General features: G+C 52.0%; 1 protein-coding gene across 6 annotated transcripts in view; it reads right to left on the bottom strand.

The window, feature by feature from the left end:
• LOC118657340 (inositol-pentakisphosphate 2-kinase) overlaps positions 1 to 25,287 on the bottom strand; it is a 143,739-nt gene that overhangs the window by 47,461 nt on the left and 70,991 nt on the right. For 3 of the 6 annotated variants that reach the window (XM_036311206.1, XM_036311205.1, XM_036311207.1), the window contains 5 exons: positions 17,358 to 17,405; positions 15,457 to 15,552; positions 11,641 to 11,707; positions 9,637 to 9,758; positions 7,840 to 7,929 (listed from right to left, as the gene is read on the bottom strand). In XM_036311206.1, the coding sequence (XP_036167099.1) occupies positions 7,840 to 7,929; positions 9,637 to 9,758; positions 11,641 to 11,707; positions 15,457 to 15,552; positions 17,358 to 17,405 (423 nt within the window). Of the gene's footprint in view, positions 1 to 7,839; positions 7,930 to 9,636; positions 9,759 to 11,640; positions 11,708 to 14,089; positions 14,258 to 15,456; positions 15,553 to 17,357; positions 17,406 to 24,342; positions 24,631 to 25,287 lie in introns of those variants that run through there. The other 3 variants (XM_036311213.1, XR_004967989.1, XM_036311208.1) reach the window with 3 other exon arrangements.

Here is a 25,287-nt window from a genome sequence, read left to right as displayed (position 1 = left end):
TATTTAAGTGAAAAAAAGCAATTAGCAGAACAATTGCACATGGCAAGACCCTGTATTTGCATTAGAAATGAGTATACAGGCACATGTGAGCACAGATATGTATAAAGATGGCATCACCTCACTTCCACTGCGTAATGTTTATTTTTGTCGGCATAGGAAGAAGTCGGGAAGGATGTACGTTTGTACATGAGTTACCTCTGAGAAAGCAGGTGACCTAATTCATACAATTCCATATTTTATCAGTTAAATGAGCAGGTATTAAGTCAGTAGAAACAGTGGAGTAAGAACCTCTGGAAATTCTCTCCCCCATATGAGCAATGAGAAAACTGCAAAACTGTCAGAATCAATTAAAATTTTTGTAACTCTGAAAATTAACCAGTCTTGCAACAATCTAGGGAGCATTTACTCAAGAAATACAGCCAAATCTAAGTAAGAACTGTGAGCTTTGTGGCACTTTAATGTCCTATTCCCCCCCCCATGCCCCCCCCACGCCCCCCCCCCCTTCCCCGGTCTAGTTCCAGGGGAACCCTGGAAACCAGCAGTCCTGGTGAAAACAGAAGCCTGGCAGCCTGCAGTGGGCGGGACGGGGCCAGAGAATGCGCAGGCAATTACCTCACCAATCAATCTCTTGGTGTGCTGTGCTCACTGACCAGTCTCAGAGCTTACTAGGCACCAAAGGGGCACTGTTTCCCAGGGGCACTTATGAAAACAATTCAGAGGCAATTGTTTCAACCTCATAGCTGCCTGCAATGGGGAATAACAGTTGTGGCAAACAACAGGCTAAACCTGAAGCTAAACAGAAAAAACTGAGGGGTGAGATGTGCACAGGGTGTAAAAACTCCAGCACATCTTGGGACATCTAGATGGCCAGGCACAGGCTCTGCAAAGACCTGCAAAAGGCCCTCACCTCCTGCCGATCAGAGGCTCTGAAAGTGAAAGCTAAGGCAAAGTTGCAGCTCTCCTGCTGAGGGTTGAAAGCAGGCCTCAGCACACACACAGAGCCTCTTGCCAAAAACTGAGAATCTTATTGGTTCCAGGCATTTAAGAAAATCTTTCCAAACCATTAGCTGCCTGCTAAGCTAACTGAGCAGAGACTTCAGAAGCTACACACAAGAAAAATGCAGACTTCTCAGAATCTATATACACCGAGTGGCCAGATTATTATGACCACCTAACGTTTATAGGCAAATTAGCTATAATTTCGCGCTGAAGTTGCTAGAGGGCCAGATCATTATAAACGTCTAAATAGCAGAACATACCTAAGTATCGTTGCTGATCAAGTTCATCCTATCATGTTGCTGGCGTATCCCAATGGAGATGGCTTCTTCCAACAAGACCAGGCGCCATGCCACGGTGCTCGTATTGTGCAGGCGTGGTTTCAAGAACATGAGGGAGATTTACCTTGCTTAGGTGGCCCCCACAATCACCAGATCTCCATCCAATTGAGCATTTGTGGGACGAAGTTAAAAGAGCCATCAGGCAGCTGGTTCCACAACATCAAATCTCACAGAACTGGACAGTGCTATTCATCCGGCATGGTGTCAGATTCCTCGCATCACCTTTCAACATCCCGTGGAGTCAATGCCAAGAAGAATCGCCGCAGTATTGAAGACAAAAGGTGGCCCAACGAAGTACTAATGGAGTGGTCATAATAATCTGGCCACTCAGTGTATATAAAAGCCTAAGCGACAGTTGGTTCGACCAGTCAACCGGTTGCTATGACGCACACTGACCACCAGGGGGCAGGCGCTCAATGCAGCAACTGCCCCCTGGTGGTCAGTGTGCTCCCACAGCGGGAGCGCCGCTCAGCTGACAGATGGATGCCAGACGCAGGGCTCATGCTGGCTGCTGCGGCCCAGAGACTGCAGCAGACCAGCAGCGAGCCTACCGAGCGGCAGGGGCGGGAGGCGCAGCGGGGCCAGGATGAGCAGGAGTGGCAGGCAGGAGCGGCAGGCAGCATTGGACTGCTGGTTTCGGCCTGATTCCCACAGGCCATGCTGAGGGACCCCACCAGTGCATGAATCCGTACACCGGGCCTTTAGTTAGCATAGAAAAGTCACTGAAAAAGCAATAACAATTACAACAAGCAGCAAGAAGAAATCCTAGAGAGGTTGTAGAATTTGATTTCTACAGTGGCTACATTATATTACTTAAAATGCCCACGGTCAGCAAATCATTACAAGATATATAAAGAAACAAGAAAGTATGATCCATACCTTCAGGGCATAAAGCAATCCATGGCTGTCCCTGAGGAAGCTCAGATATTGGACTGACTTATACGACTTTAAATCAGCTACCTTAACTGCCCTACAGCTAAAGTAAACAAGGAAAACAGGGTCTTATCTATCGGAGAATAACAACAAAGATAGAATTTTAAAAAGGAACCAGACAGAAATTCTGTAGTTGAAAAGAACAAAAATGAACAAGTCATTAGAGGGCTTAACAACAGATCTGAGTGGGGGAAAGATAAATCTCAGAGATGCCACCTAGACCCGCATAAAAAACTGTCCAGTGACCATAACAAGAGACTGGATCTGTAATAAAAAACCTACTGACAAAGGGAACCTCAGGACCAGACGGCTTCCCTAGTGAATTCTACCATGTGTGTAACCCCACACTCAAACTCTTCCAAAAAGCGGAAGAGCGGAGAGAAGGAGACCCTTCCCAACCCATTTCCATGGAGCCAGTTACTACCCTGTACCAGACCCAGACAAGGATATCATTAAAAATGAAAAACTATACACCAATATTCCTTAAGAAAAAATCCTTGACCAAAACGGACAAATCAAATTCAGCAGCATATTAAAGGGATTATCTTCCTACAATCATGTGGAATTTATCCAAGACATAAAAGAGTGGTTCAACATATGAAAATCAATGTAATTCACTATGTTAACAGAAGAAAACACCTCATGATCATTTCAATATAGGACAAGTACTTGACAAAATTCACCATCCTTTCAAGCAGCACTCAAAATGAACATCTATATCAAACTCACAGTGAACATTACATAGAATGTGGAAAAGTGAAAGTGTCCCCCCGAAGATAGGGTGTCCACTCTTGCTCCTTCTACACCATATTGTACTGCAAGTTCTAACCAGGACAATTAGGGAAGAAAAACAAAAAGCATCAGGTTGGAAAGAAAGAACCAGAACTATCTCTATTTGCAAGTGATCTGACCATGTATACAGAAAATCCTAAGAAACCATCAAAAAATGTTAGAGCAAATAAACAAGTTCACCAAAGGGTGACAGGATAAAAGGTCATTGCACAGCACACCGCAGGCTCTCACTCTGGGTGGGCTTTCCTTCCCAGGGTCCCATCTTGAGTTCTGTGGTGCTCCAGAGCAGCTGAGCCTCTGGGGCCTCCCTGCCCTGGATGCAGCTCTGCAAGGCTCTCCATCCCCTCCCTGAGGCAGCAGGTCTCCGATGTTCTCATTCCCGGAGAAACACCTATGGCTCACTCCAGCTTTCCAATGAGTCTGCATACACTTAATGTCCTGTATTAAACTTTTCTACTTTGAATTGTTTCTATTTTCCACTGAACACTAAAAAATATACAACAGAAGGTTGTCAGGCCAGTGATGATCAAGACTGATTTTTTTTCTGACTGACCAGGTGTTAAGTGTAAATAAGCCAAACAGAAGAAAGTCCAACCTCTGCCTTGGCTTTGGGGGAGTTGGACCAGGAATTGCTCCAATGGAAGGGAACAGCAGAAAGGCTTCAGAAGAGGGAGTCAGAAACTGGCCGCACAGAGGGCTCACTAGCCTTGGCATTCTATCTCCGTTCTTTCAGATGATGCCCCTGAGACCCAGCTTCACTCCACTCCCTGCTCTCTGTCAGAACTTGGGCAGCTGCTACAGTCTAAGAAGAGCTGTGCACATCGCATCTGCCACCAGCTGTGCTGTTCACAGGGAAGAGGGGAAATGCCAGCTACGACAGTGCCCTGCACCAGCCAGGATGGGGGGCACAGGATGAACAGATGGTGGATACCACTCTTGTCATTGTGCACAAAAGAAATAAGCCTCTTTTCCTTAAAAAATATCAATATGCAAAAACCAATTGCATTTCTCACCTCACATTCATTAAGATGGCTATTATCAAAAACAGAAAATAGCACCCTAATCAGTTTGGCTCAGTGGATAGAGCGTCGGCCTGCGGACTCAAGGGTCCCAGGTTCAATTCCGGTCAAAGGCATGTACCTTGGTTGTGGGCACATCCCCAGTAGGGAGTGTGCAGAAGGCAGCTGATCGATGTTTCTCTCTCATCAATGTTTCTAACTCTCTATTCCTCTCCCTTCCTCTCTGTAAAAAATCAATAAAATATATATTTTTTAAAATAGTGAGGATGTGGGGAAACGTGCTGTGGTGGAATGTGAACTGGAACAGCTCTATGAACCACAGAGTGTGGTTCCTCATCATTAAAAACAGATTTACCATATGACCTAGTAATTCTTACTTCTGGGTATTTACTCACAAAACGGAAAGCAGGGTCTCCAGAGCTATCTGTACACTCTTATTCATAGCAGCATCACTGACAACAGCCCAAGTTCAGTGGATTATTCAGCTCCAAAAGGAAGGGAACTCTGAGACAGGCCACAGCACCGAGGAACCTGGAGGACGTTATGCTGAGTTAAAGTGAACCCGTCACAAAGACAAACACTGTCTCCTTCCACACGTACGAGGTGCCAACAGCAGTCAAATTCATAAAGGTAAAAACTGCAATGGCGGTTCTAGGGGTGAGAAGAGGACATGTGGGGCTGTTTAATGGGTATAGTTTCAGTTTTGCAGGATGAATAAAGGTCTGGAGATGGCTGCACAACAATGTGGATATACTTAATGCTAGCAAACTATAATGGTTAAGATGGCAATATTACCCAAGTGATCCACAGATTCCTGCCATTTCTATCAAAATTCCAAGTCATGTTTTGAAAAAAGAAAAAATCCAATCCTCACATTCATACGTAATTGTAAAGGGCACCAAATAACCCAAACAATCTTGAAAAAGAACAAAGCCAGAGGATTAACACTTCCTCATTTCAAAACCTACTACAAAGCTACAGCAATCAAAGAATGGTACCAGCATAAGGACAGACATATAAACCAATAAAATGACTAGAGAGCCAGAAATAATCTATCACATATATGGCCAAAAGATCTTCAATAAGGGTGCCAAGTCCATTCAATGGAAAAAGAACAGTCTTTTCAACAAAGGGTGCTGGGAAAACTGGACATCCACATGCACAAGAATGACGTTGGATCCTTATCTAACACCATATACAAAAATTAACTCAAAGTGCTCTTCCTCTGGGGAGCAGCCCCTCTCACTCCCTTCTCCCTCTTCTCTCCCCTCTCCTTCCCCGACAGGCAGGCATCTCCTAAATCTAAAGGACCCCACGAGGCTTGCAACCTGGGGAGCAATGGGCAGCAGCCCTCATCCCAGGCTCACCCCTGAACCTGCTCGCACGGCCCGCTTTTCTCTGCCTTCCCAGAGACCTAAGGCAGCCCAGCCTGGCTCTCCTGTTGCTGCTTCAATGCTAAGTCCTTTCTTTCTCCTTTTTAAAAAAATATATTTTTACTGATTTCAGAGAGGAAAGGGGAGAGCTAGAAACATCAAAGATGAGAGAGAATCATTGACCATATGCTAAGCCCTTTCTTGTTTTACTGTCCTCAGCTTTAATAAATGCTCCCTCATAGTAAAAAAAACACACAAAAATTAACGCATAATGGATCAAAGACCTAATCATAAGAGCTAAAACTATAAAACTCTTAGAAGAAAATAGGAGAAAAGCTTCATGATCTTGGGTTAGGCAATGATTTTTTAGATATGATACCAAGAGCACAGGCAACAAAAGAAAAAGTAGACAAAATAGACTTTACCAAATTTTAAACTTTGTGCATCAAAGGATACTATCAACAGAGTAGCACTGGCCGTTTTGGCTCAGTGGATAGAGCATCAGCCTATGGGCTGATGGGTCCCAGGTTCGATTCTGGTCAAGGGCACATGCTCGGGTTGCAGGCTCGGTTCCCAGTAGGGGGCGTGCAGGAGGCAGCCGATCAATGATTCTCATCATTGATGTTTCTATCTCTCCCTCTCCTTTCCTCTCTGAAATCAATAAAAACAATATTAAAAAGAAAAACGAGTAAAAGGCAACGACAGAAGAGGAAAAAATATTTGCAAATCACATCTATAATAATGAAAGCATAATATGCTAATTAGACCGGACAGCCGAACAACCTTCCAGACGTCCTTCCAGATGTCCTTCTGGACGACCTTCCAGACAAAGCTGGTGCTGCGAGGGCTGAGCCCCTTGCGTGAATTTTGTGCATCGGGACTCTAGTATAATACATAAAGAACATGTAAACTCCACAACAGGAAAACCCAATTCAAAATGGGCAAAGAACTTGAATAGATATTTCTCCAAAGAAGATAGTCAAATGACACAATAAGCACATGAAAAGATGCTGACCATCACTGTTAGAAAAACACAAATGAAAACTACAATGAGCTACCACTGCACACTCACCACAAACAAGAACAATCAGGGCTGGCAAGGACGTGGAGAAATTAGAACACTCATACATTGCTGATGGGAATATCACATAGTGCAACGGCTGGGGAAAACAGTGTGGTGTTTTCTCAAAAGGTTAAACATAGAACTTCCCTAAGACCCGGTAATTCCACTCCAAGGAATCTACCCTGTGGAGAGCAGCTACAGCGTTTGAACAGGTTCAAGCCTGGGACTAATGAGAGGGCACAATCCTCTTGTGGCAAAGCCATGTGCAAGTCCCAGCACAATTACAGCCAAAGACTATAGTTTGTAAGCTTGAACCTATGGTCTGCACCTGTGGTCCCACTGTGGCTGAGTGATGTGGGCTTGACAGAGTTCAGGTGCATGTAATTGGGTAGATCGAAACCGCAAGAACGTTGTAAACATCTTGACCACGCCCTTACTTTGCCTTGTGGAATGTGGCTATAAAATAAAGACTCTGCTTGCAGGCCGTGGTGCTGTCGCTAGCTCTCCATCAGAGAGGACACTGTCCCACCCAGACCCAGCTTTTTTCTCTTATCTGTCTTTTCTCAATACTTCACCACTCCCTCAGGCTCACTGAACCTGTCTGTGCTGGCGTGGCACATATGGCGCCAAACGTGGGGCTGAGTATGGGGAACAGGAGCCTGAGCTCAGGCTCACGCATGGCCGTGCCGACTCGGCACACTGCCCAAGGAAACTGAAAACAGGATTCAAAGAAACACATGTACATGCATATTCATAGCAACATTATTCACAATAACCAAAAGGTGGAAAGAAGTCACATGTTCATCAACAGATGAGTAGATGGACAAAATGTTCCCAGACAATGGAATATTAATCAGCCACAAGAGGAATGAAGTGCTGATACATGCTACTATATGGATGGACTCAATATAATTATACTAAGTGGGAAAAGACAGTTGCAAAAGGCACACATTGTATGACTGTCCAGAACAGGCAAATCCAGACACATAGGAGGTTGACAGGAGTTGGCAGGACAGGGGACTGGACAGGGACTGCTCCTGGGGACAGAATTTCTTTTTGAAGTGATGAAAATGTTCTGGAATTAGGTAGTGGTGATGGTTGTACAACTTTGTGAATATACTAAAATATACTCAATCTATACACTTTAAAAGGGTGAATCTTAGGGCAAAAAAATTTTATCTCAATTTAAAATGAACAACAAAAAGGTGAGGTAAATAATAAGCATCTACAATTTCTTTGACTCTTTTGAAAACTCTGGGTGGTCACTGCAGGCTGGCGCCCTCCCAGCAGCACTGCAGGCGGGTGGGCTGGCTAGTGCTCACCTTGAGGTGCTGGTGCATACAGTAGCGGCACACCTTGTGCTTCATCTCGTGCGTCACGGCACTGGAGGAAGGAATAAACCCACATTTTGGCTGCAAAATAAGTAAGAAAATCTGCTTAGGGAGAAATCGCATACCTTTAAGCCAGTGGTTCTCAACCCTCCTAATGCCGCGACCCTTTAATACAATTCCTCATGTTGTGGTGACCCCCCAATTTCATTGTTACAAATTGAACATAATTAAATTACAAAAACAATATATAATTATATATGTGTTTTCCGATGGTCTTAGGCTACCCCTGTGAAAGGGTTGTTCGACCCCCAAAGGGGTCGCGACCCACAGGTTGAGAACCGCTGCTTTAAGCAGACATAGAACTACAAGGCAACTTTGGGAGCAGCAGTCGTGTTGGACAGAACTGTCCCCAAAGCTGCTTTTCTCTCTAGCCCCTGATGCTTCTCTTGTCGTATCATCTAAACATCTCTTTGCTGCTTGAGTCAGAACTCTCACTGGTCCTCAGTTGCTGGACTGAAAAGCACAACACAGAGTCGCTTTGTGTTTTCAAGACAAACGACACTGGAAAGATGCTGGGAGTGCTCCCAGCTCCAAGAAGCAGGACCTCTGACAAGAAGTCATGAACAGGAAGGGCCCATCTGATGGTTGCTAGGCTCCCAAAACGTCTGGAACCCCGGGTGCCTTTTGAAACCCCTGGTTTCTGGGCACGTACAACATGTAAGACCTGCATTTAGCACGTGGCCCTGGAGAGCTGCCATGTCTCTGTGAGGCCAAGACACTCACCCTCTGGGGAAGCAGGTCTGCAGTCCCCACTAAGGACAGGGGTTGTGTGCTCAGGGTCAAGGGTGTGACCCGGAAATCACCACCAAAGAGGTTTGGAAAAAGGAGACAATGGCTTGGGACATCCGGGAAGCTTCCTGAGGAAGACCTGAGCAGCCCCCTGGACACTGGGCAGCAGAATGAAGCAAGGGGCCTGGCCCTTATCCGGCAATCACTTCCTCCAATAGACGTGCCACACCCCTTGTCCCCAGCTCAGGACTCCTGGCCACGACAAACCGAGGGAGGTTTCACATGAGCACGACAGAAGCAAAGGAACAGAGTGCCCTCCAGTCTGAAGGGCAGCCCTCAAGCTGACCCCCTGGAACACAGCATGTAGTGTCACCACAGGGCCCACAGGGCATGGCAGAGGGAGTGGTCAGGGGGGCCTAGCAAGCTGCACCTTCCAAAGCAAATGGGAGGGTGGAATCCAAAGCACTTCTGCTGGTGGCTGTCGGCCAGGGCCTGTCCCGCTGTCTCTCCTTCGCAACACCTGGGAACAGGCCTGAATCTGGGGGCCTGGGGAGCCATGTCCCTTGGGCTGGCCGGTGGGAGAAACCAGAGCAGGTGGCACCACGGAAGGAGCGGGAAGCAGACGGAGTCTCTAGGACAGTGGTTCTCAACCTGTGGGTCGCGACCCCTTGTGCAGTCGAACGACCCTTTCACAGGGGTCCCTAAGACCATCCTGCATATCAGATATTTACATGACGATTCATAACAGTAGCAACATTACAGTTATGAAGTAGCAACGAAAATAATGTTATGGTTGGGTCACAACATGAGGAACTGTACTTAAAGGGCCAGAAGGTGGAGAACCACTGCTCTAGGAGTTGCTGGGCCTGAGAAGGGCTGTGGGGCCGTGGAGACAGCAGGAGCTTCAGTGGGAAGGTATGCTCTGGCAGGTGCCCTGGACTCACAACTTGAACCCACCTTTCCCTTCTCCCCACACCACTCCCCTTTACAAAACTTCACCTTGATCTCTACACACAGAATCGGCCGGTGCTCGGCAAAATGGTACGTCTGAAGTCTGGCTAAATTGGGAAGGCACAGAGCATAACCACTGAGAGTGTCCAGGTCCTTGTCACAGCGAGATTCTAGAAGACAGAGGGGAAATACCTGAGGATCAGTGCCAGGGATACAAGGCGCTCCAGCAGCCACTTGGCCAATTCCTGTGGAGGAAAGGTCAGCCCTGGCCTCCAGCTCCTGGGCAGCTGCCTCCAGCTGAAAGTGCTGCCTGCCGGGGGCCTTTGAGTCACAGGAGTACAACTGTGACTCAGGGTGGGGATTGGGTCTCACTGTATCAGCTCGACCTCCAGAAAGCTGGAGGCTGAGGGCAGCTAGTCAGCTGTGTCTAATGCCCAACCCTCCAAAAACCCTCCCACCAAGCTGGGCAGCCTCCGTACTGGGCAGCCTCTGTGCGTGGCACTCCTCCGTGTGGTCACACACTGCTGCTGCAAGCAGGACGCGCACCCCACACGACTCCAGGGGGAAGGACACCTGGAAGCACATGCTGTGTCCTTGGACCTGCCCCCAGCGCCTCTTCATCCTGCTGGTCTTACCTATGTCCCTGAGCTGCGACCAGCCATAACATGACAATAACAATGAGTTCTATAGGTCCTTCTAGTAAATTATCAGATCCTGAGGTTGGTCTTAGGGACCCCCAAATGTTCAATTGTCATCAGAAGTGAGGTGGCCTTGGGGACTGCCCCCAAATTCTGTGAGCCCCTTAACCCAGGACCTCAGAGGAAGGACGCAGCAGCCTCTCCATTCTCCTGCGGGCTCCGTGGGAGGCTCACGCACACAGCTCCCCAGAGGGGCTGCGGAAGCTGTGCTGTGGGCAGTCACGGAGGCACATGTGACCTCCAGACCCCACGTGAGGCTGGCCTTTCCCCTTTCACAGAACAAGGCTGATGACGAGTCATCACTACAATGGGGCACAGTTCTTATCACTGTTAAGTAGCATACATTTAATTACTAATTCTAAAATAAAATGATGGTACTGAGCAGCATTGCAGCTGCACAGCAGAACCTAGAGCAAGTCTCAGGCTGTCTTCCTCTAGAGGAGGAAACAGCTAAGACGCTGTCCTGGCTTTCAACGTGGCTATGACCTCCTTCCTCCCTCAGCCCTTTCCACACGGAGCCCACTCCTCTAGGCCTCCTCCACCAGGGGCTCCAGGCACGGTGCCCTGGGGGCTTGCCTGCTCCTGTCAAACAAGGGAGACTTCTCCACCGGCCACTGCACACCGTGGCTGCCTGGCTGTGTTTTGGGCGGAGGCATGTCCGTCTCAATCACAGGGGCTTTACCTCTTTGTCTCTGACCCTGAAAGGCAAGGCTTTGACATGGCTTCTGTCACTAAGCCATGACTAAGTTCAAGAAAGTACGGGAGGTGATGGGGCAGGTACGGGAGGTGATGGGGGAGGCATGAGAGGTGATGGGGGCAGGCATGAGAGGTGATGGGGCAGGTACGGGAGGTGATGGGGCAGGTACGGGAGGTGATGGGGGAGGCATGTGAGGTAATGGGGCAGGTACTGCCCACAGAACTCACGTCTCCTGGTCCCCCAGGAGGACAAGCAGGCTGGGTGGGCTCCAGCTCTGGGGGCAGGTCCTCCGGCTGCAGACTGTGGGCCTGGCCCTCCTTTGCAGTGTAGGTCTACCTGGTTTCCTTTTGACTCCTCCAGCCTCCCTGCAGCCTCCCTTCCCTTCCCTGAGTCTCCCCTAACTCCCTCGGCTCCCTCGCGCTCCCAACTGCATGTTTCTTAGTATTAATTAGTCCCTGGTCATACATTTTCTGCAGTGGCCTGGGGATCTGATGACAGAATTGTCTTCGTAAGCTCCTGGGGTCGCTACCCTGATGATCAAGTTTCTGGCAAAAGAACTGCTGAAAGCTGCATCTACCTAACATGAGGAAAAATGTCACACACTTCACATCGGGCATCTTAAATGACAAAGGAAATGTGTAAGTGAGAAACCCTTACCTGGTCGTTCGGACTGTATCTTTAAGCAAAGCTGCTTCACAAAGTCTAAAGGCAGCTGGACCACCTCCTGTAAGGACAGACAGCAGCATGAGCCACACGGCACTGAACACACTGGATGCCGCGGAGCCGCACACTGACAGTGGGGCAGACGCACATTTATGGGACGTGTATTCAGCACATCAAAACATCCTCAGGACTAGTGTGTGGGCCTCAGGAAGAACGGCTGCTCTGTTACTTGAAGGCCATGTCCTGATTCAACAGAAGCCCTGGGAGCGGCAGCCCTGCTGAGTGGCTGGTGCCAGGTGGTGACCAGCAGCGGCCCATCACCCAGTCAGTGTCCTCACAAGCCCTGGCCTCTCCTCGTGGTGTCCATGCGGCAAAGCAGGGCTGGAGGGCCTCACTGCCGGCACAAACGCTCCCAGCAGCTGTCTCCGCAGACACCCTGAGCCTCTCCCACTCCCCCGAGGAGCAGCTCAAGGAAAAGGGTCTGATGGAATACTAATCTCAGGTGAGACCCCTGAGGGCCCTCCGCCACGGGACTCAGGGCCCAGCAGGCTGTGCATCTGGGCAAAAAACAAAGAGCAATTTCTCTCCACGTTGCTGCTCCTTGCAATTTCTTGAAGAAGGAGTCTTAATTCATGCTGCTCACCATCGTCCTAATGCTGCCTGGTGCTGCTCACCATCTCCTGATGCTGCCTGGTGCTGCTCACCATCGTCCTAATGCTGCCGGGTGCTGCTCTCCATCTCCTGATGCTGCCTGGTGCTGCTCACCATCTCCTGATGCTGCCTGGTGCTGCTCACCATCTCCTGATGCTCTGGAGAAGCCCCACAGGACACAGGAGAGCAGCCTAGGATGTGAATGCTGAGGCCTGCCTGGGCCTCCCACGTGCTCCTGCAGTGGGCCTGGCTTCAACCGTCCACTTCCTAGCCTGCTGTGTGAGCTGACCTCATGAATTTTGTCATTTACCTACACATGCTATAAACTGATAAAAGGTGAGTTGCTAACAATTTAGTTCTGAATTAGGTAAGGTGAAACAATGGAAAAGGGGAAATTATAAACATTTGAAAATTCAAAACTTAGACATTCACAAAAGCCCAAGGTCTTACTCCACTTTAAACAAACCAAAGGTAGGAGGTGAGCAGACATTGTGCAGGAAAGATAAAGAACTGTCTCCAGCCCTAGCTGGTTTGGCTCAGTGGATAGAGCGTCGGCCTGGGGAATGAAGGGTCCCAGGTTCGATTCCTGTCAAGGGCACATGCCTGGGTTGTGGGCTCGATCCCCAGTAGGGGGCGTGCAGCGGGCAGCTGATCAATGATTCTCTCTCATTATTGATGTTTCTATCTATATCTTCTCCCTTCCTCTCTGAAATCAATAAAAATTTAAAAAAATTAAAAAAAAAAGAACTGCCTCCAGACCCACCCTCAGAGAAACACCTCAGCCCCGCACCCTGGGGCAAGGCTGGGGGCAGGGCCAGCACAGCAGCTCAGGCCTGCGCAGGTGTCCTGATGCCTCGGCTGGGAAAGGCAGGCAGGCAGGCCCTGCTGGAATCATCAAGTGACAGACACGTGCAGAGGACCGAGGGGGTCGAGTCCGGAGCTCAAAGTGGCTCAGCTACTCTTGAAACGCGTCTGACTCCCCCGCCTAAGTTCATAGTCACCAAGGTAAAAAGTAGAATTTATTTCTTTAAGCAACTTTAAATTCCTGATTTTATAATGAGTTCTATTTGTGTTTTAAGTCAGAATAAAATGTTGGTAGTAGGCACCCTTCCTAGCATTTGGTTACATTGACCAACCCTTGCTTCAGACTCATGACCCTGTGAACTGTGCCATCACCTGCCAGACAGACAGATGGTGCCACAGAGCCCTGGGGGGCAGTGGGCATCAGCAGGGCACGTGGTATTAACTTAGGGAAACTGGAAGAGCACAGAACCCTCCCAGGAAGTGTACCTGGAAGATGTGGCCACACCGGCTTCCCTGATGACAGGCATTGCCCTCAAAGGGATGTTGGGAGGCTGCAGAGGAGAAGGGCTGCCCAGACTGGAGGCCAACGGGGAGCAGCTCGTTCAAAGTCTCCCAGGAGCTCCCTCAGGAGAACGGCACCCTCACTCACCACACGTGCCGGCCTGGCCCATGCCCCCATCGTGTCAGGGTAAAGGTGAAGTCCAGGCCGCCCAGGGGCACCCAAACTTGGTGGCTGAGGCCCACAAAAGCGAGGCTAAACTTCTAAAATTCACCAGGGTCTCCACTACCCCAAGGATTTAAGATGCAGACATCTGTAGGCATAAAGGGACAGCCTCGTCCCCACTGGCTAACCGCCAGTTCACACGGAAACCAGCCCAGACCAGTCCCCAAACCAGCTGGGCAGGCCCGAAGGCAGCGCAGGCACGAGGTGGGTGCTGTTGGGCCTCGTGCTCTCACCACGGGGCTGGTTGTATCTGTCCCAGGATACAGAGGAGGGAAACGCTCACCCGACTGCATCTGGCCCACTTCCCATCAGGCGGCATCCACACAAGCTGACTCTGCCTGTTGGCCGTGTGCGGATCAGAGTTGTGCTCTGGATGCCACCATCCAGTGGGGCCAGGCCTGAGTGGTGGTCCCCTGGGGACATCACGTCTGCCTGGGGGCAAGACAAGCTGTGTTCACTCAGGTGCTGTCTCCATGTGGAGGTGTCAACAGAATGCATGTTCCCAGGAAGCGAACTGTGGCCTCACCGCACGCACCCAGGGACCCATCCACTGTGGCTGGCAGAGCATGTGTGCCCTGAGCCAGGGGACACCCTCACACTGCTCCCACTTACCCGGCTGCTCTCGGCTGCCCTCACCTCCCACCACCCTCTTCACTGGCCCTGCCAGGGGAAAGGTCTGGAGCCTCAGCGCTGTGATACAGAGAGAGGCTCCACAGGGGCCAGGTGCGCCCGCTCCCTGCGACTCCACGCACAGCCTGCAGCTCCCTGCAGGCCTTCCACTCTGCGTGGGCTGACCTGCAAGGCCGCAGGATACTGTGGAAGGGACAGACACAACTTGGGGCCAGGTCATCTCTCAGATCAAGTGGGGGGGAGCCCGGGCTGAGTCTCAAGGACCCTCAGAGCCCTGCAGTAAATCCATGTGGGGAGGTTCTGAGAACCCCAGCCAAAAGCCACACCACCCTGCCAGCTCCATGGCTGGGCCACCTTGGAAAGGGTCTGATGCCTTCAGTCAAGGCTGCAGCCTGAGGGACACCTGCAGCCACCTCCATACATCCTAAGCTTGTCAAAGGACCTTCTTGGAGGATGCTTTGCTGTCAGAGTCATTTAAAACCTACTTTGCCTGGCATCCCTTCAGCTTCACAGGTGCCCTTAACCTCCTCGTTATCATTTTTCCTAGGACAGATGCAAGCATAGGATCTGCAAAACGGAGCAGTGCTCTCTGTGTGCAAAGTGACAAACCTGTTAGTGACTAACAGTTAGTCTGTTCAGTGCCCTGATCTAAAACAGGCAGCAAGGCCAACAGATACTAAGACAGCTGTCCCAGGCATGGACCAAAGCCACTGTGGCTGCCTACACTGTCTCCTCCCCAAGCGTCCAAACTACAGACTCTGTGACAGGCACCCTCACAGGTATCACGTGGTCTCTCTGAACGGCAGGCTTTTCAGCTGGAAAATGGGAATAATACTACCTGCTCTGCTACCTCACAACACAGCAAACGGGAAAAACAAACCACTTGGAAATTCTAACATGAGGAACTATCAAGCTCGGAGTTCCAAACTGTAATTGAAAAGCTGGTATTATTGAGACAGATCTTGCCCATGAACTTGGACTCCATAAATGAAACCACTTACCCCACAATGAACATAGTTCTCCCCCAAAAACTCTTTCATGACATTTTTGCCAAAGTCCACTATGTTTTGTAGGTGCTGGAATACTTCTTCCGAGGCCTGCAACAAAGAAGCACAGGAAGGCCTTACTGACCTAGCGTGAGGACGGAGGGTTACACACAGGGCGCCCCGTCTGCGGCCACAAACAGGAGATGGTGGTCGTGGATGCGGAGGAAGGTGAGCCTCGCCAAGGACACCGCCAGACCCACTGGAGCTTCTGTCCCCTCAGCTCCCAGGCCCACCTCTGCCTTCTATCCAGGGCCGCACGTGACCCACACCTGTGCCAGGAACACCAGTGGATTCCACCAGCAGCTCATGCACGCTTCCGAGGAATCGACTTTGAAAATCTCTCCTGTCCAAAAATCACTACATATCTGTATTTTATTCTTCAGCCTCTAAATAGAGAATAAAATATTTTCTCCCAAGTTAGATGTTCTTAAGGAGCCAATAAGCTATGAGATTTGGGTGAGACAGGAAATCAGCCCTTTGTCCCTCCCCCTGGTGGAGGCGAGAACTCCAAAGAGTCCATCCCAGGTCTAAGGAATGAGAGAGCTGTCCTCAAGGGCAGTCCAGGCGGTGCTGACACGGGGCTTGAGCTCCAGGGAAGTCCTGGGCTGGGCTGCCATCTGCCCTGTCGCACCCGCAGACCCAGCCTGCATCCCAGGGCGCGTGCAATGTGAAGTGTGAGAATGAAACCCAACAGAAAAGCCCAGAGCACACCCAGTGGCTCCACACAGCTTGGCCCAGGGCTCCTGACAAAAAGCTCCTCTTGTTGACAGCATGACCACAGGATTCCCACTGGTAACGCCACTGACATAATAAGTAAAGGCAAATTGTTTGTTGCCTCAATAAATTGAAACGGGAAAAGCTGACCAGAGCTGGAGTCTGGGCTCAGCAGATGCTGAGTGGAGAAAGGGGGCTAGAGGCAGCCTCCCAGATGGCTCTGGTCCCCACTTGGATTCCACAGAAACACAATGGCCGTCCTGCCCGATTTCCACTCCCCACCCACCCACCCCCGCCCGTCCCCACTGTGAGGGCTGTGCCCACAGCTCCTGCCTTTGCTTTGGAGCAGGGCTCACACCAGCTCCTGTGCCTCCCTCCCTTCCCCTAGGGCAGTGGTCGGCAAACTGCGGCTCGCGAGCCACATGCGGCTCTTTGGCCCCTTGAGTGTGGCTCTTCCATAAAATACCACGTGTGGGCGCGCACGTACAGTGCGATTGAAACTTCGTGGCCCATGCGCAGAAGTTGGTATTTTGTGGAAGAGCCACACTCAAGGGGCCAAAGAGCCACATGTGGCTCGCGAGCCGCAGTTTGCCGACCACTGCCCTAGGGCCACAAAGAGGAAGGGCTCCCTTACTGAGCCCTGCACCCACTGAAATTTGGATGAATACCACAGCAACACCCCACCTCCAGGGTCACTGCCTCCCAGAGGTCAGCGAGGCTACAGAGCAGCAACAGCTCTGAGGGTGTCCACAGTCCTGGGCTTGGGTGACTCAGCAAATAGAAACCAAGGCTCCATCTGAACTGCCTGTTGGGACTTGCAATGCCGCCTACCTGCCAGCATCCCAGACTTCATGTTCACAGAAGGGGAAACGCCAAGCTGAGACCTGGCCCTCGGGGTCCCCACCAACCACAGGGCTCTCTGCCTTGAACGGGCGATTCCTAGCTCAGCACCCAAGGACTCCCCACAGTGACCCCACCAAGCACTGGGTCCTGCAGGAATCAGACACACCACGTTCTGTACTGAATGCTGTGTCATATTTAAATTTCTATAATGAGCATTAATACTTCTACATCAGAAATAAAATCTAAGTGTTCCTAAGTAATTGTCTTAATGATTGGGTAGCAAACTCAACAGATCTTACCTTCTTCCTATTGGGAGGAAACTTCAGAAAACGCAGTACCACACAACGCTATTGGAAAAGAAAGCAAAGGGTGATTAGTGCCGCCCACAGCTGGGGGAGGAGGGGAGGGAGGGGCAGGGTGTGCAGGAGGGGTTGGGCAGCTTGGGGGCTGTCCTCTGAAGCTTGGAGGTGGCAACCTCATAGGCAGCCCACTGGCCTGAACACCCAGTGCCCCCACCAGAGGACACACTGGGGCCACAGGGCAACCAGGAATACCTGTGCCTCCTGATCAAGCCAGCCCACTCCCAGGAATTTAACTTAAGGAAATAAGAATGTACAAAAGACTTTACTACTCATATAAAAGTGTTGCTGATTCTAAATAAAATGGAAAACGATCTCAATGTTACCAGCCCACCCTAGGGAACTACAGTGTCCTCCTGAGGGCCAGTCCTCTCAAACAACCGCACTCAATGTGCACCTGTTCTGCAAGGCCAGCACTGCTGCCCTATGAGGGCCAGGCTGTGAGGGCCAGTGGCCACAGGTCATGCCAAGAGGCCAGCTATGGAGCCAGAAATACCCATTCAGATGGATGGCAGAGAAAGGTGAGAAATCAACCTCACCGGCCCTCGTTGGCAGAAAGACACCTAGTCCTAGGACTACCATGGCTGATGGGCAGGCTGCCTCGGCTGACCTCGGGGAGGTGCCCAGGGGGGAGTGGGCACTGCTGCCCCAGTGAGCGCCAGGGCTGCCACTGCACCAGGTCTAACCAGCTGTGAAGAAAACTCCTTTTTCTCTAAACAGACATGGGAACGCAGGTGTCTGAAATGTGCCTTCTTCTCGATGTCTAGGACACGATGCCAAGAAAGTTAAGAGAGGGGTGAGATTAAGAAGATGGTCTGGGCCGGGTAGCTCTGCCCCCAGCAGGACAGGGAGTGAGGCACACTCACTTACACCTTGGCACCCCAGATGAGAATCAGTGATTTCAAAAAACTAAAAAAGTCACTGCGTGCAGGAATGACACATATAAACAACCTCAAAAAACACAGAGTTAAGGGTACAACTTGTCATTTATAAAAGAAGCAGGAAGCTTTCCGTGCTGCGACGGTCCCAGGGGTGATGGGGGAGGACGGTGGGCCTGGCAGAGGTGCCTCGATCCATTCTGAGAACAGCAAGTCATCGAAACACCAGGATGCCCAGCAAAGCAAGGCTCAGAATAGCTCTAAAAGCACAGCCTCACAAATGCCTGCCCGCACTGGCTGCCCGAGTGCTCTGCAGCCCCGGAGACGTGCGTGAAGGGTACATAGTTAGGCTGCAAGGTTGAGTGGAAAGGCAGGAAAACGGAAACAAAGGATTCTCTTTTAAAAATATATTTTTTTTTTTTTTTTTTTTTTTTTTTTTTAGAGAAAGGAAGGGAGAGGGAGAGAGAAAGAGAATCATCAGCTACCTCCTACACTCCCCCTACTGGGGATCAAACCCACAACCCAGGCATGTGCCCTGACTGGGAATCAAACCAGTGACATCTTGGTCCATGGGTCGATGCTCACTGAGCCACACTGGGCAGGCCAAAGGATTCTTAAGCACCCAATAAAACCATATAATGGAGGGAAGTGCACCAGAGTGTTAACAAAAATTACTTTCTTAGTGTGAAAATACTGGGTGCTTCCTGGTTTCTTTTTCCTAACATTCTATACTAGAGGTCTAGAAACTTCGTGCACTGGTGGGGGCGGGGACCCCTCAGCCCGGCCTGTGCCCTCTCGCAGTCCAGGACCTCTTGCTCCTTACCTCCCTCCCGCAGTGGAGGCGGGAGAGGCTCTGAGCCTGACTTCTGGCTGAGCGGCGCTCCCCCTGTGCGCGTCAAAGTGACCGGTCTTTATGCTGTTTGGTCAATTTGCATACTAGGGTTTTATTATATAGGATTTTCTGGAACTGAAGAGGAAGCAATAGCTGATATTGAATACAAATAAAAGACTATAAAAACCAATATATTAAAAAGGAGACCTGCCCCCTGAAGCCAGAGAGAGTGAACCTGTGGGTGGAATCAAAGGTTTAGGGCCTCAGGCAAACACCCAGGGGAGGCTGGCCCGTGGCTTGCGGGCACCCTCACTGGTGTCTCAGGCTGCAGCCTCGCTGTCTCAGGGCAGCCTAGCCTTCTGGATGATGACCCAGAACCAGGCCTCCCGAAGCCCCCCAGGAGTCAAAGGCCAGGCAACAGTTAAGGGAAAGGGAGCCTGACAAACAGCTGCAGAGGAATGACACCCTCGAGGCGCTGCCCTGGGTGTCCGATGGCTCAGGTGCTTCTCAGTGAGGCTGCTTTTTGCAGTTGCCCTGCCAGCCCCAACCTGGGTGGCCTCTCGGAGCATCTGTGACAACACCTGGCCAGGTCAACACCAGGTGACCCACAGAGTAACGCACCACAGGCCCACAGTGGGGTTGGGAGACGGGGGTGGGACATGGTGCTGGGTGGACAGCCTCAGACAAAACAGAGAGACGAGACATCTCGCTGAGTGGAGCCCACCCCATCGAGGCCAGAAGGGAGGACCAGTTCCTTCCCAGGCTGGCAGCCCCATCTGGACCCACCACTACTGCATAGCTGACGCCGGCGCAGACAGACCGTGAGGTGGGGAGGGGACAGTGGAGCTACACGTCCACGTGACAGGCAGGGAAGGACACTCAGGGGCTGAAACAGAGGAGACTCGACGGTCCCTGAAGCGATGGCTGGTGTGACAGCCAGAGGAGAAGCAGAACGATTTGTAATGACAAACCCTGCATGGGTGACAGTGAGTCTTGGAGGAGCTAGCAAGGCCCCAGTGCTCCCAGGCCACACGAGGGTTATGGAGCAGGTGCACCAGTGGCTGCCGTGTGGAGGCGGGGCAGCCGGCGCTGCAGTCGTTCCTCTGCTGCACACACCGAAACCTTCCTTCCCTCACTGATACACGGGGCCACTGCTGCCCTGAGTTCTGACTGAGGAGGAGGCTGGGGAGCCATGCCACCTTGGGAGACCAGGCCTAGCTGGGCAGACCTCGAACAAGGCTGGGACTGGAAACCACCAAAGGAAACACAGTTGGGAAATAACAAATTCTAATCATTCAACTGCAGGTGCAAACAGACGGGAGCCACATGCAGAGTCTCTAATGAGTTCTTACCAAGAAAGAAGTCACATCTACTGTATCAACCTGTATGGATAGAATTAAAAATCTCAAATACAGAATTAGTTACTTAAAAAAATCTAGAGGCAACAAAGGGTTAAGACTCTTTCAACTAGATTCAGGAAAAAATGAAAGAAGGGAGTGGCCCAGGAGTTGGGAAAAGTCATTTTTTAAAATATATATTTTATTGATTTTTTACAGAGAGGAAGGGAGAGGGATAGAGAGTTAGAAACATCGATGAGAGAGAAACATCCATCAGCTGCCTCCTGCACATCTCCTACTGGGGATGTGTCCACAACCCAGGTACATGCCCTTGACCAGAATCGAACCTAGGACCTTTCAGTCCACAGGCCGACGCTCTATCCACTGAGCCAAACTGGTTAGGGCAGGAAAAGTCATTTTTAAAAAAACAATAGAACAGAACAATTCTTATTTGCTTTCAACACATACATGAAGAAGTATGACCTACAAACTAGAAATCCTAAAATGCAAGAGAGGAAGGGCGCAGTCAGATGGCCCGACTGCAGGAACGTCACATCTTCAGGACCCAGAGGACCGCCAGAGGGCTTCACCACCACCGCCGGCCCCTCCCCCGGCGCCCCCTTAATCTTAGGAAGGCTGCAAAACCGGAAAGATCAGACATGAGCAGCTTCCTACATGCTTCTGTTAAATGACCTTTGTTGGCAGGTCTTTCATTTTGCTTGTCACAACAGCCTGGTGTGATGAAGGGAGTGAGCCACTGTCTGCCCTACACCCCATAGGTGAGGGCAGCCGGAGGCAGCTCAAGGCCTGGGGGCAGCTCTCTGCCTGGCCTGCCCCGTCTGACTCACACCACCATTGGAGACACTTAAGAGATCAAATTATAAACCAGACTTACAGTGACCTTCACAGGACAGGACACTGAGCCAAACCAACAAGACAAAGGTGAAGAAGGGTAAGTGCAGATGTGAAAGCCACACAGACAGAAATCCCAGCAGCACATGAGGGCAGCCTGGGCTTCGCTAGCCATAGCTCAGAGTGAGCAGAAGTGTGGCATGGTCACCAGGACAAGTGACAGCACCCTCTCTTGCCCACAGGGAAATGCCCTTGCCCAAGACTTTGCATGAGGTCAGTGCATGGGCCTCCAGGCACCCACTGGGACACAGTGCCAAGCTGTGGGCCAAGGGCCAAGGGCCAGGGCCTGGGAAAGGGTTAAACTGCACAGCTGGACCCAAGGGTGCTGAGCACCAGGTTGAGGGTGACAGACACAGGATGCCTGAAGGGGCCACGAGGAAGCTGACAGCAATCTGCCAGGGAACTCGTCTGCCATTAGGGTCTCACACTCTCCTTTCTTCACGCTGGGCCCTGAGACCACCCCCATGCCACGGTCCTCCTCTGGCCTGCACTTAGCTCTTCTGTCTCCAGGCCCCATTTTACAAGCCCCATGCTCCTCACAGCTCCTGACTCCTGGAAGACTGTCTGTCTTTCATCTCATGTTCCTTCAGTGCAGATGCCAGACTGCAGGACTGGCTGCCTGAAGGCACGCAGTGTTCTGAGCTGGTGAGTAGAGAACAGATTGCTCACTTTATAGGGACCTTTCAATCAGAAAGTAAATGATGCCCTCTCCAAGAAAGTAACTATCTCCTGATCTAGAAAAAAGTGGGGCCTGGCCGGTGTGGCTCAGTGGTTGAGTGTCGACCTATGGACTAGAGGTCGCGATTCGATTCCCAGTCGGGGAACATGCCCAGGTTTCGGGCTCGATCCCCAGTGTGGGGCGTGCAGGAGGCAGCTAATCATTGATTCTCCCTCATCATTGATGTTTCTATTTCTCCCTCTCCCTTCCTCTCTGAAAGCAATAAAAATACATTAAAAACAAAAAGTGGGGAAGGCAGCTCTCTGCCTTGGAATGAATGAGGGCGTCTGGGGAGCCCACCGGCAGGTGCGGGAATCCTGTGCTCAGCCGCCCATCTTCTCTCCTACTTGCACACACCCTCTCCCTGGGCACAGGACAAACCTGAAAGGCCGCCTCCCAGGCTCTCTCCTCCCTGGTCCTCAGGCCAGGCAAAGTACAAAGGCTTCTTCACATCCAAGGGGCACAGTCCTCCCTTCACTCAGTGCCTTCACTTGGTAGGGACACTTTCTTACAAGACTACTTACAAGGATCATCTTCAGGTTCAAATGATGAGCCACAACAGCCAGGCATGAGCACAGCAGAACAAATTTAGATTTTAAATACAGAATGAAAACCATGGGTCCAGGGCAGCCTGGTGACTGAGTTTAAAAGGAAAAAAGAAAGAAAAAACCCACCACCCCAACAACAGGCATGCAACAAGGGGGGGCGGGCAACCACCCTGGAGGTGGACAAGCCCTTGTCAGGGGTGGCGAAGGCGTGTGAGTGCCTGATGCCTCTGACCTTCCACCTTGGAAGGTAGTTGGTGTAAACTAGTCCCTAAATGTTGCGTAGCATTGACCAGTGACCCCTCTTAGCCCAGTGCTTTCTGTTTCTGGAAGGTGGTTAATTTTGTGGGCATGGTTGGTAGTATTCTGAGTCTGGAACTTGCTTCTTTGTCCAACAGTCTTTTTGAAACTCAGTACATCAGCCCCCACTAAAAAAGCTTAGCTTTACTCCGGATGAAGATACACTATCCAGTCTCACTAAGGAGCTGGAAGAAGAGTATTGGTTTTGTGAGAGGCTTGCGCATCACCACAGTAACCCAACAACAAAAGGAACTCATGCTGGAATACCCCATGCTTTGCCTGACCTCGAAACACAACGGGGCCCAGCTGCCTGCAGAGAACAGCTTCAGGTGGAGCCGTGTCCATTATTAATTCATCTAAAGATCTTGAGCAAAGCGTACAGTCTCAGTTCTTACGTTTTCAGACTGTGGCGGTGCATAGGGGTCGCCGGGGTGACTGCAACTGACCCTACAGCTGACCCAGCGCACCTAGCACTGGAATGGCAGGGCCAGGCGCCATCCCGTAGAGCTCTGGACTGGGCCAGGTATCTTAGCCTCACTTGCCAGGCATAACTTGTCCAGCTCCTGCTCCCTCATCTTTCAGCAATTACACAAAGGGGGTTCTGGGGCTAGTTCACTCTGCAAATGCAGAAAAGCGGGCTGGGCCAGGCCGCGGGAGAACTGCGATTCTGCTCCTGGCCCCTCCCCCAGCCACGCATTCCTGCCGCTGCTGTCAGCCGGCAGCAGGTCGGGGGACACGGGCCTTCGCACAAGTGCAGCTTCTCTTCCCGGGGTCACCTCCCCGGGAGTTCTTACCGCGCTTTCCGAAACTCTCACCCTCACTCAGAAAGGGAGGAGTAAGGACGGGAGGTTTAAAAAGGGGAAACTCTCAATTCTAAAAGATTCTGCAAAAGCGTATGGGCAATGCTCCACGATTAGCAGCCGCAGCAGAGCAGCAACTCTGGCGTCCCGGAGCCTGCGCCCGGGCGGGAGGTCCACAGCCCCGGGCTTCTTCCCCACCCGCGCCGCGCACGCTCTGCCCACAGCGGCCAGGAGTCGGGGGGCCGGGAGGCCGGGGAAACTGACCAGGGATGGTGACACTGAGTGGAGGGAGCTCACCCCTGGAGGGCGGATAACACTGCGGGGACGCGGAAGCGACCCAACAGGGTGCCGGGGGGACGCGGAGCTGACCCGAGGGAAGGGAGGTGGCCTGGCGGGGGAGACACTGGGGGCCGCTGCACCGACCTGGGGGAGGGGGTGACGAAGTGGGGACGCAAACCGACGCGAGGGGGAAGGTGTGACTCTGGGGGGGCACGGGCAGGGGTCTGGGACGAGCGGAACCGACCCGCACCGCGGGGTGCTGGGGGGACGCGGAAACGTTCGGGCAGGGTGAGGGTCCCGGACGCGCCGACGTCTGTCGCTCACCTGCGCGTGGGCCACAACTAGGCTCTTGTTGCCCTCTCCGTGGTACCCCCATTCATTCTCGTCCATCTTCCCCTGGTCCATCCCCCAGAGCGGCCCTGGAGCCTTGCAGGGCCGCGAGCTGGGGGTCGACAGTCCGCCTGGGCACCAGCCGCGCCGTCGGAAGAGGAGGAAGAGGAGGAAGAGGAGGAAGAGGAGGAGGAGGAGGAGCAGGAGGAGGAGGAGGAGGAGGAGGAGGAGGAGGAGGAGGAGGAGGAGGAGCGCCTGTCAGCCGCCGCCTGTGCCGGACCGGCCTACCCGACTGGCAGGCTCGGGCCGCCGGAAGCCACGCCCCCGGCTGCCATGGCGGAGCCGGGCAACTCCGGGTTCGCGCTTGCTTCTCCTCCATTGGCCACTGCGGTGAATGGGCCAGCGACCATCTTAGGTACTGGCACAGTGACTCACCTCGGAACCGCCCCCTGGAAAACCGGAAGTGACGTTTCCGTCTGGGCGCCGGAAGCGAGGCCAGCGTGCGGAGCCTTCGGCGGCGCCTCTGAGGGCCTGGCCCGGGACTGGGAGCCGGAAGCAAGGGCTGCAGCGCGTCGGGGGCGGGGCCCGGGACTTGGGGGGGCGGGGCTCGGGACTTGGGGGGGCGGGGCCCGGGACGGGGGGCCGGAAGCAAGGGCTGCAGCGCGTCGGGGGCGGGGCCCGGGACTTGGGGGGGCGGGGCCCGGGACTTGGGGGAGGCGGGCCCGGGACGGGGGTCGGAAGCAGGGACTGCAGCTCGCTTAGGGCCGGAGAGCCGGTCGGAGGTGGTGGGAAGGCCTGTGTCTGGATTCGCGGTGTAACCTGTAGCCGCCCTGTAGACGGTTACAGTACCGTCTCGGTTCTCCATTGGTGCTTATTTGTTGCCAGTCCCCTCCGTCTGGAGTCCTGTGGCTCCATAGTGGCTTGAAGTCTGTGTTCTGT

This window comes from Myotis myotis, unplaced genomic scaffold, assembly GCF_014108235.1.
Source record: "Myotis myotis isolate mMyoMyo1 unplaced genomic scaffold, mMyoMyo1.p scaffold_m19_p_52, whole genome shotgun sequence".
Lineage (NCBI taxonomy): Eukaryota > Metazoa > Chordata > Mammalia > Chiroptera > Vespertilionidae > Myotis > Myotis myotis.
The sequence above is the reverse complement of the archived record's forward strand: the minus strand, read 5'-3'. Positions and strand labels throughout refer to the sequence as shown.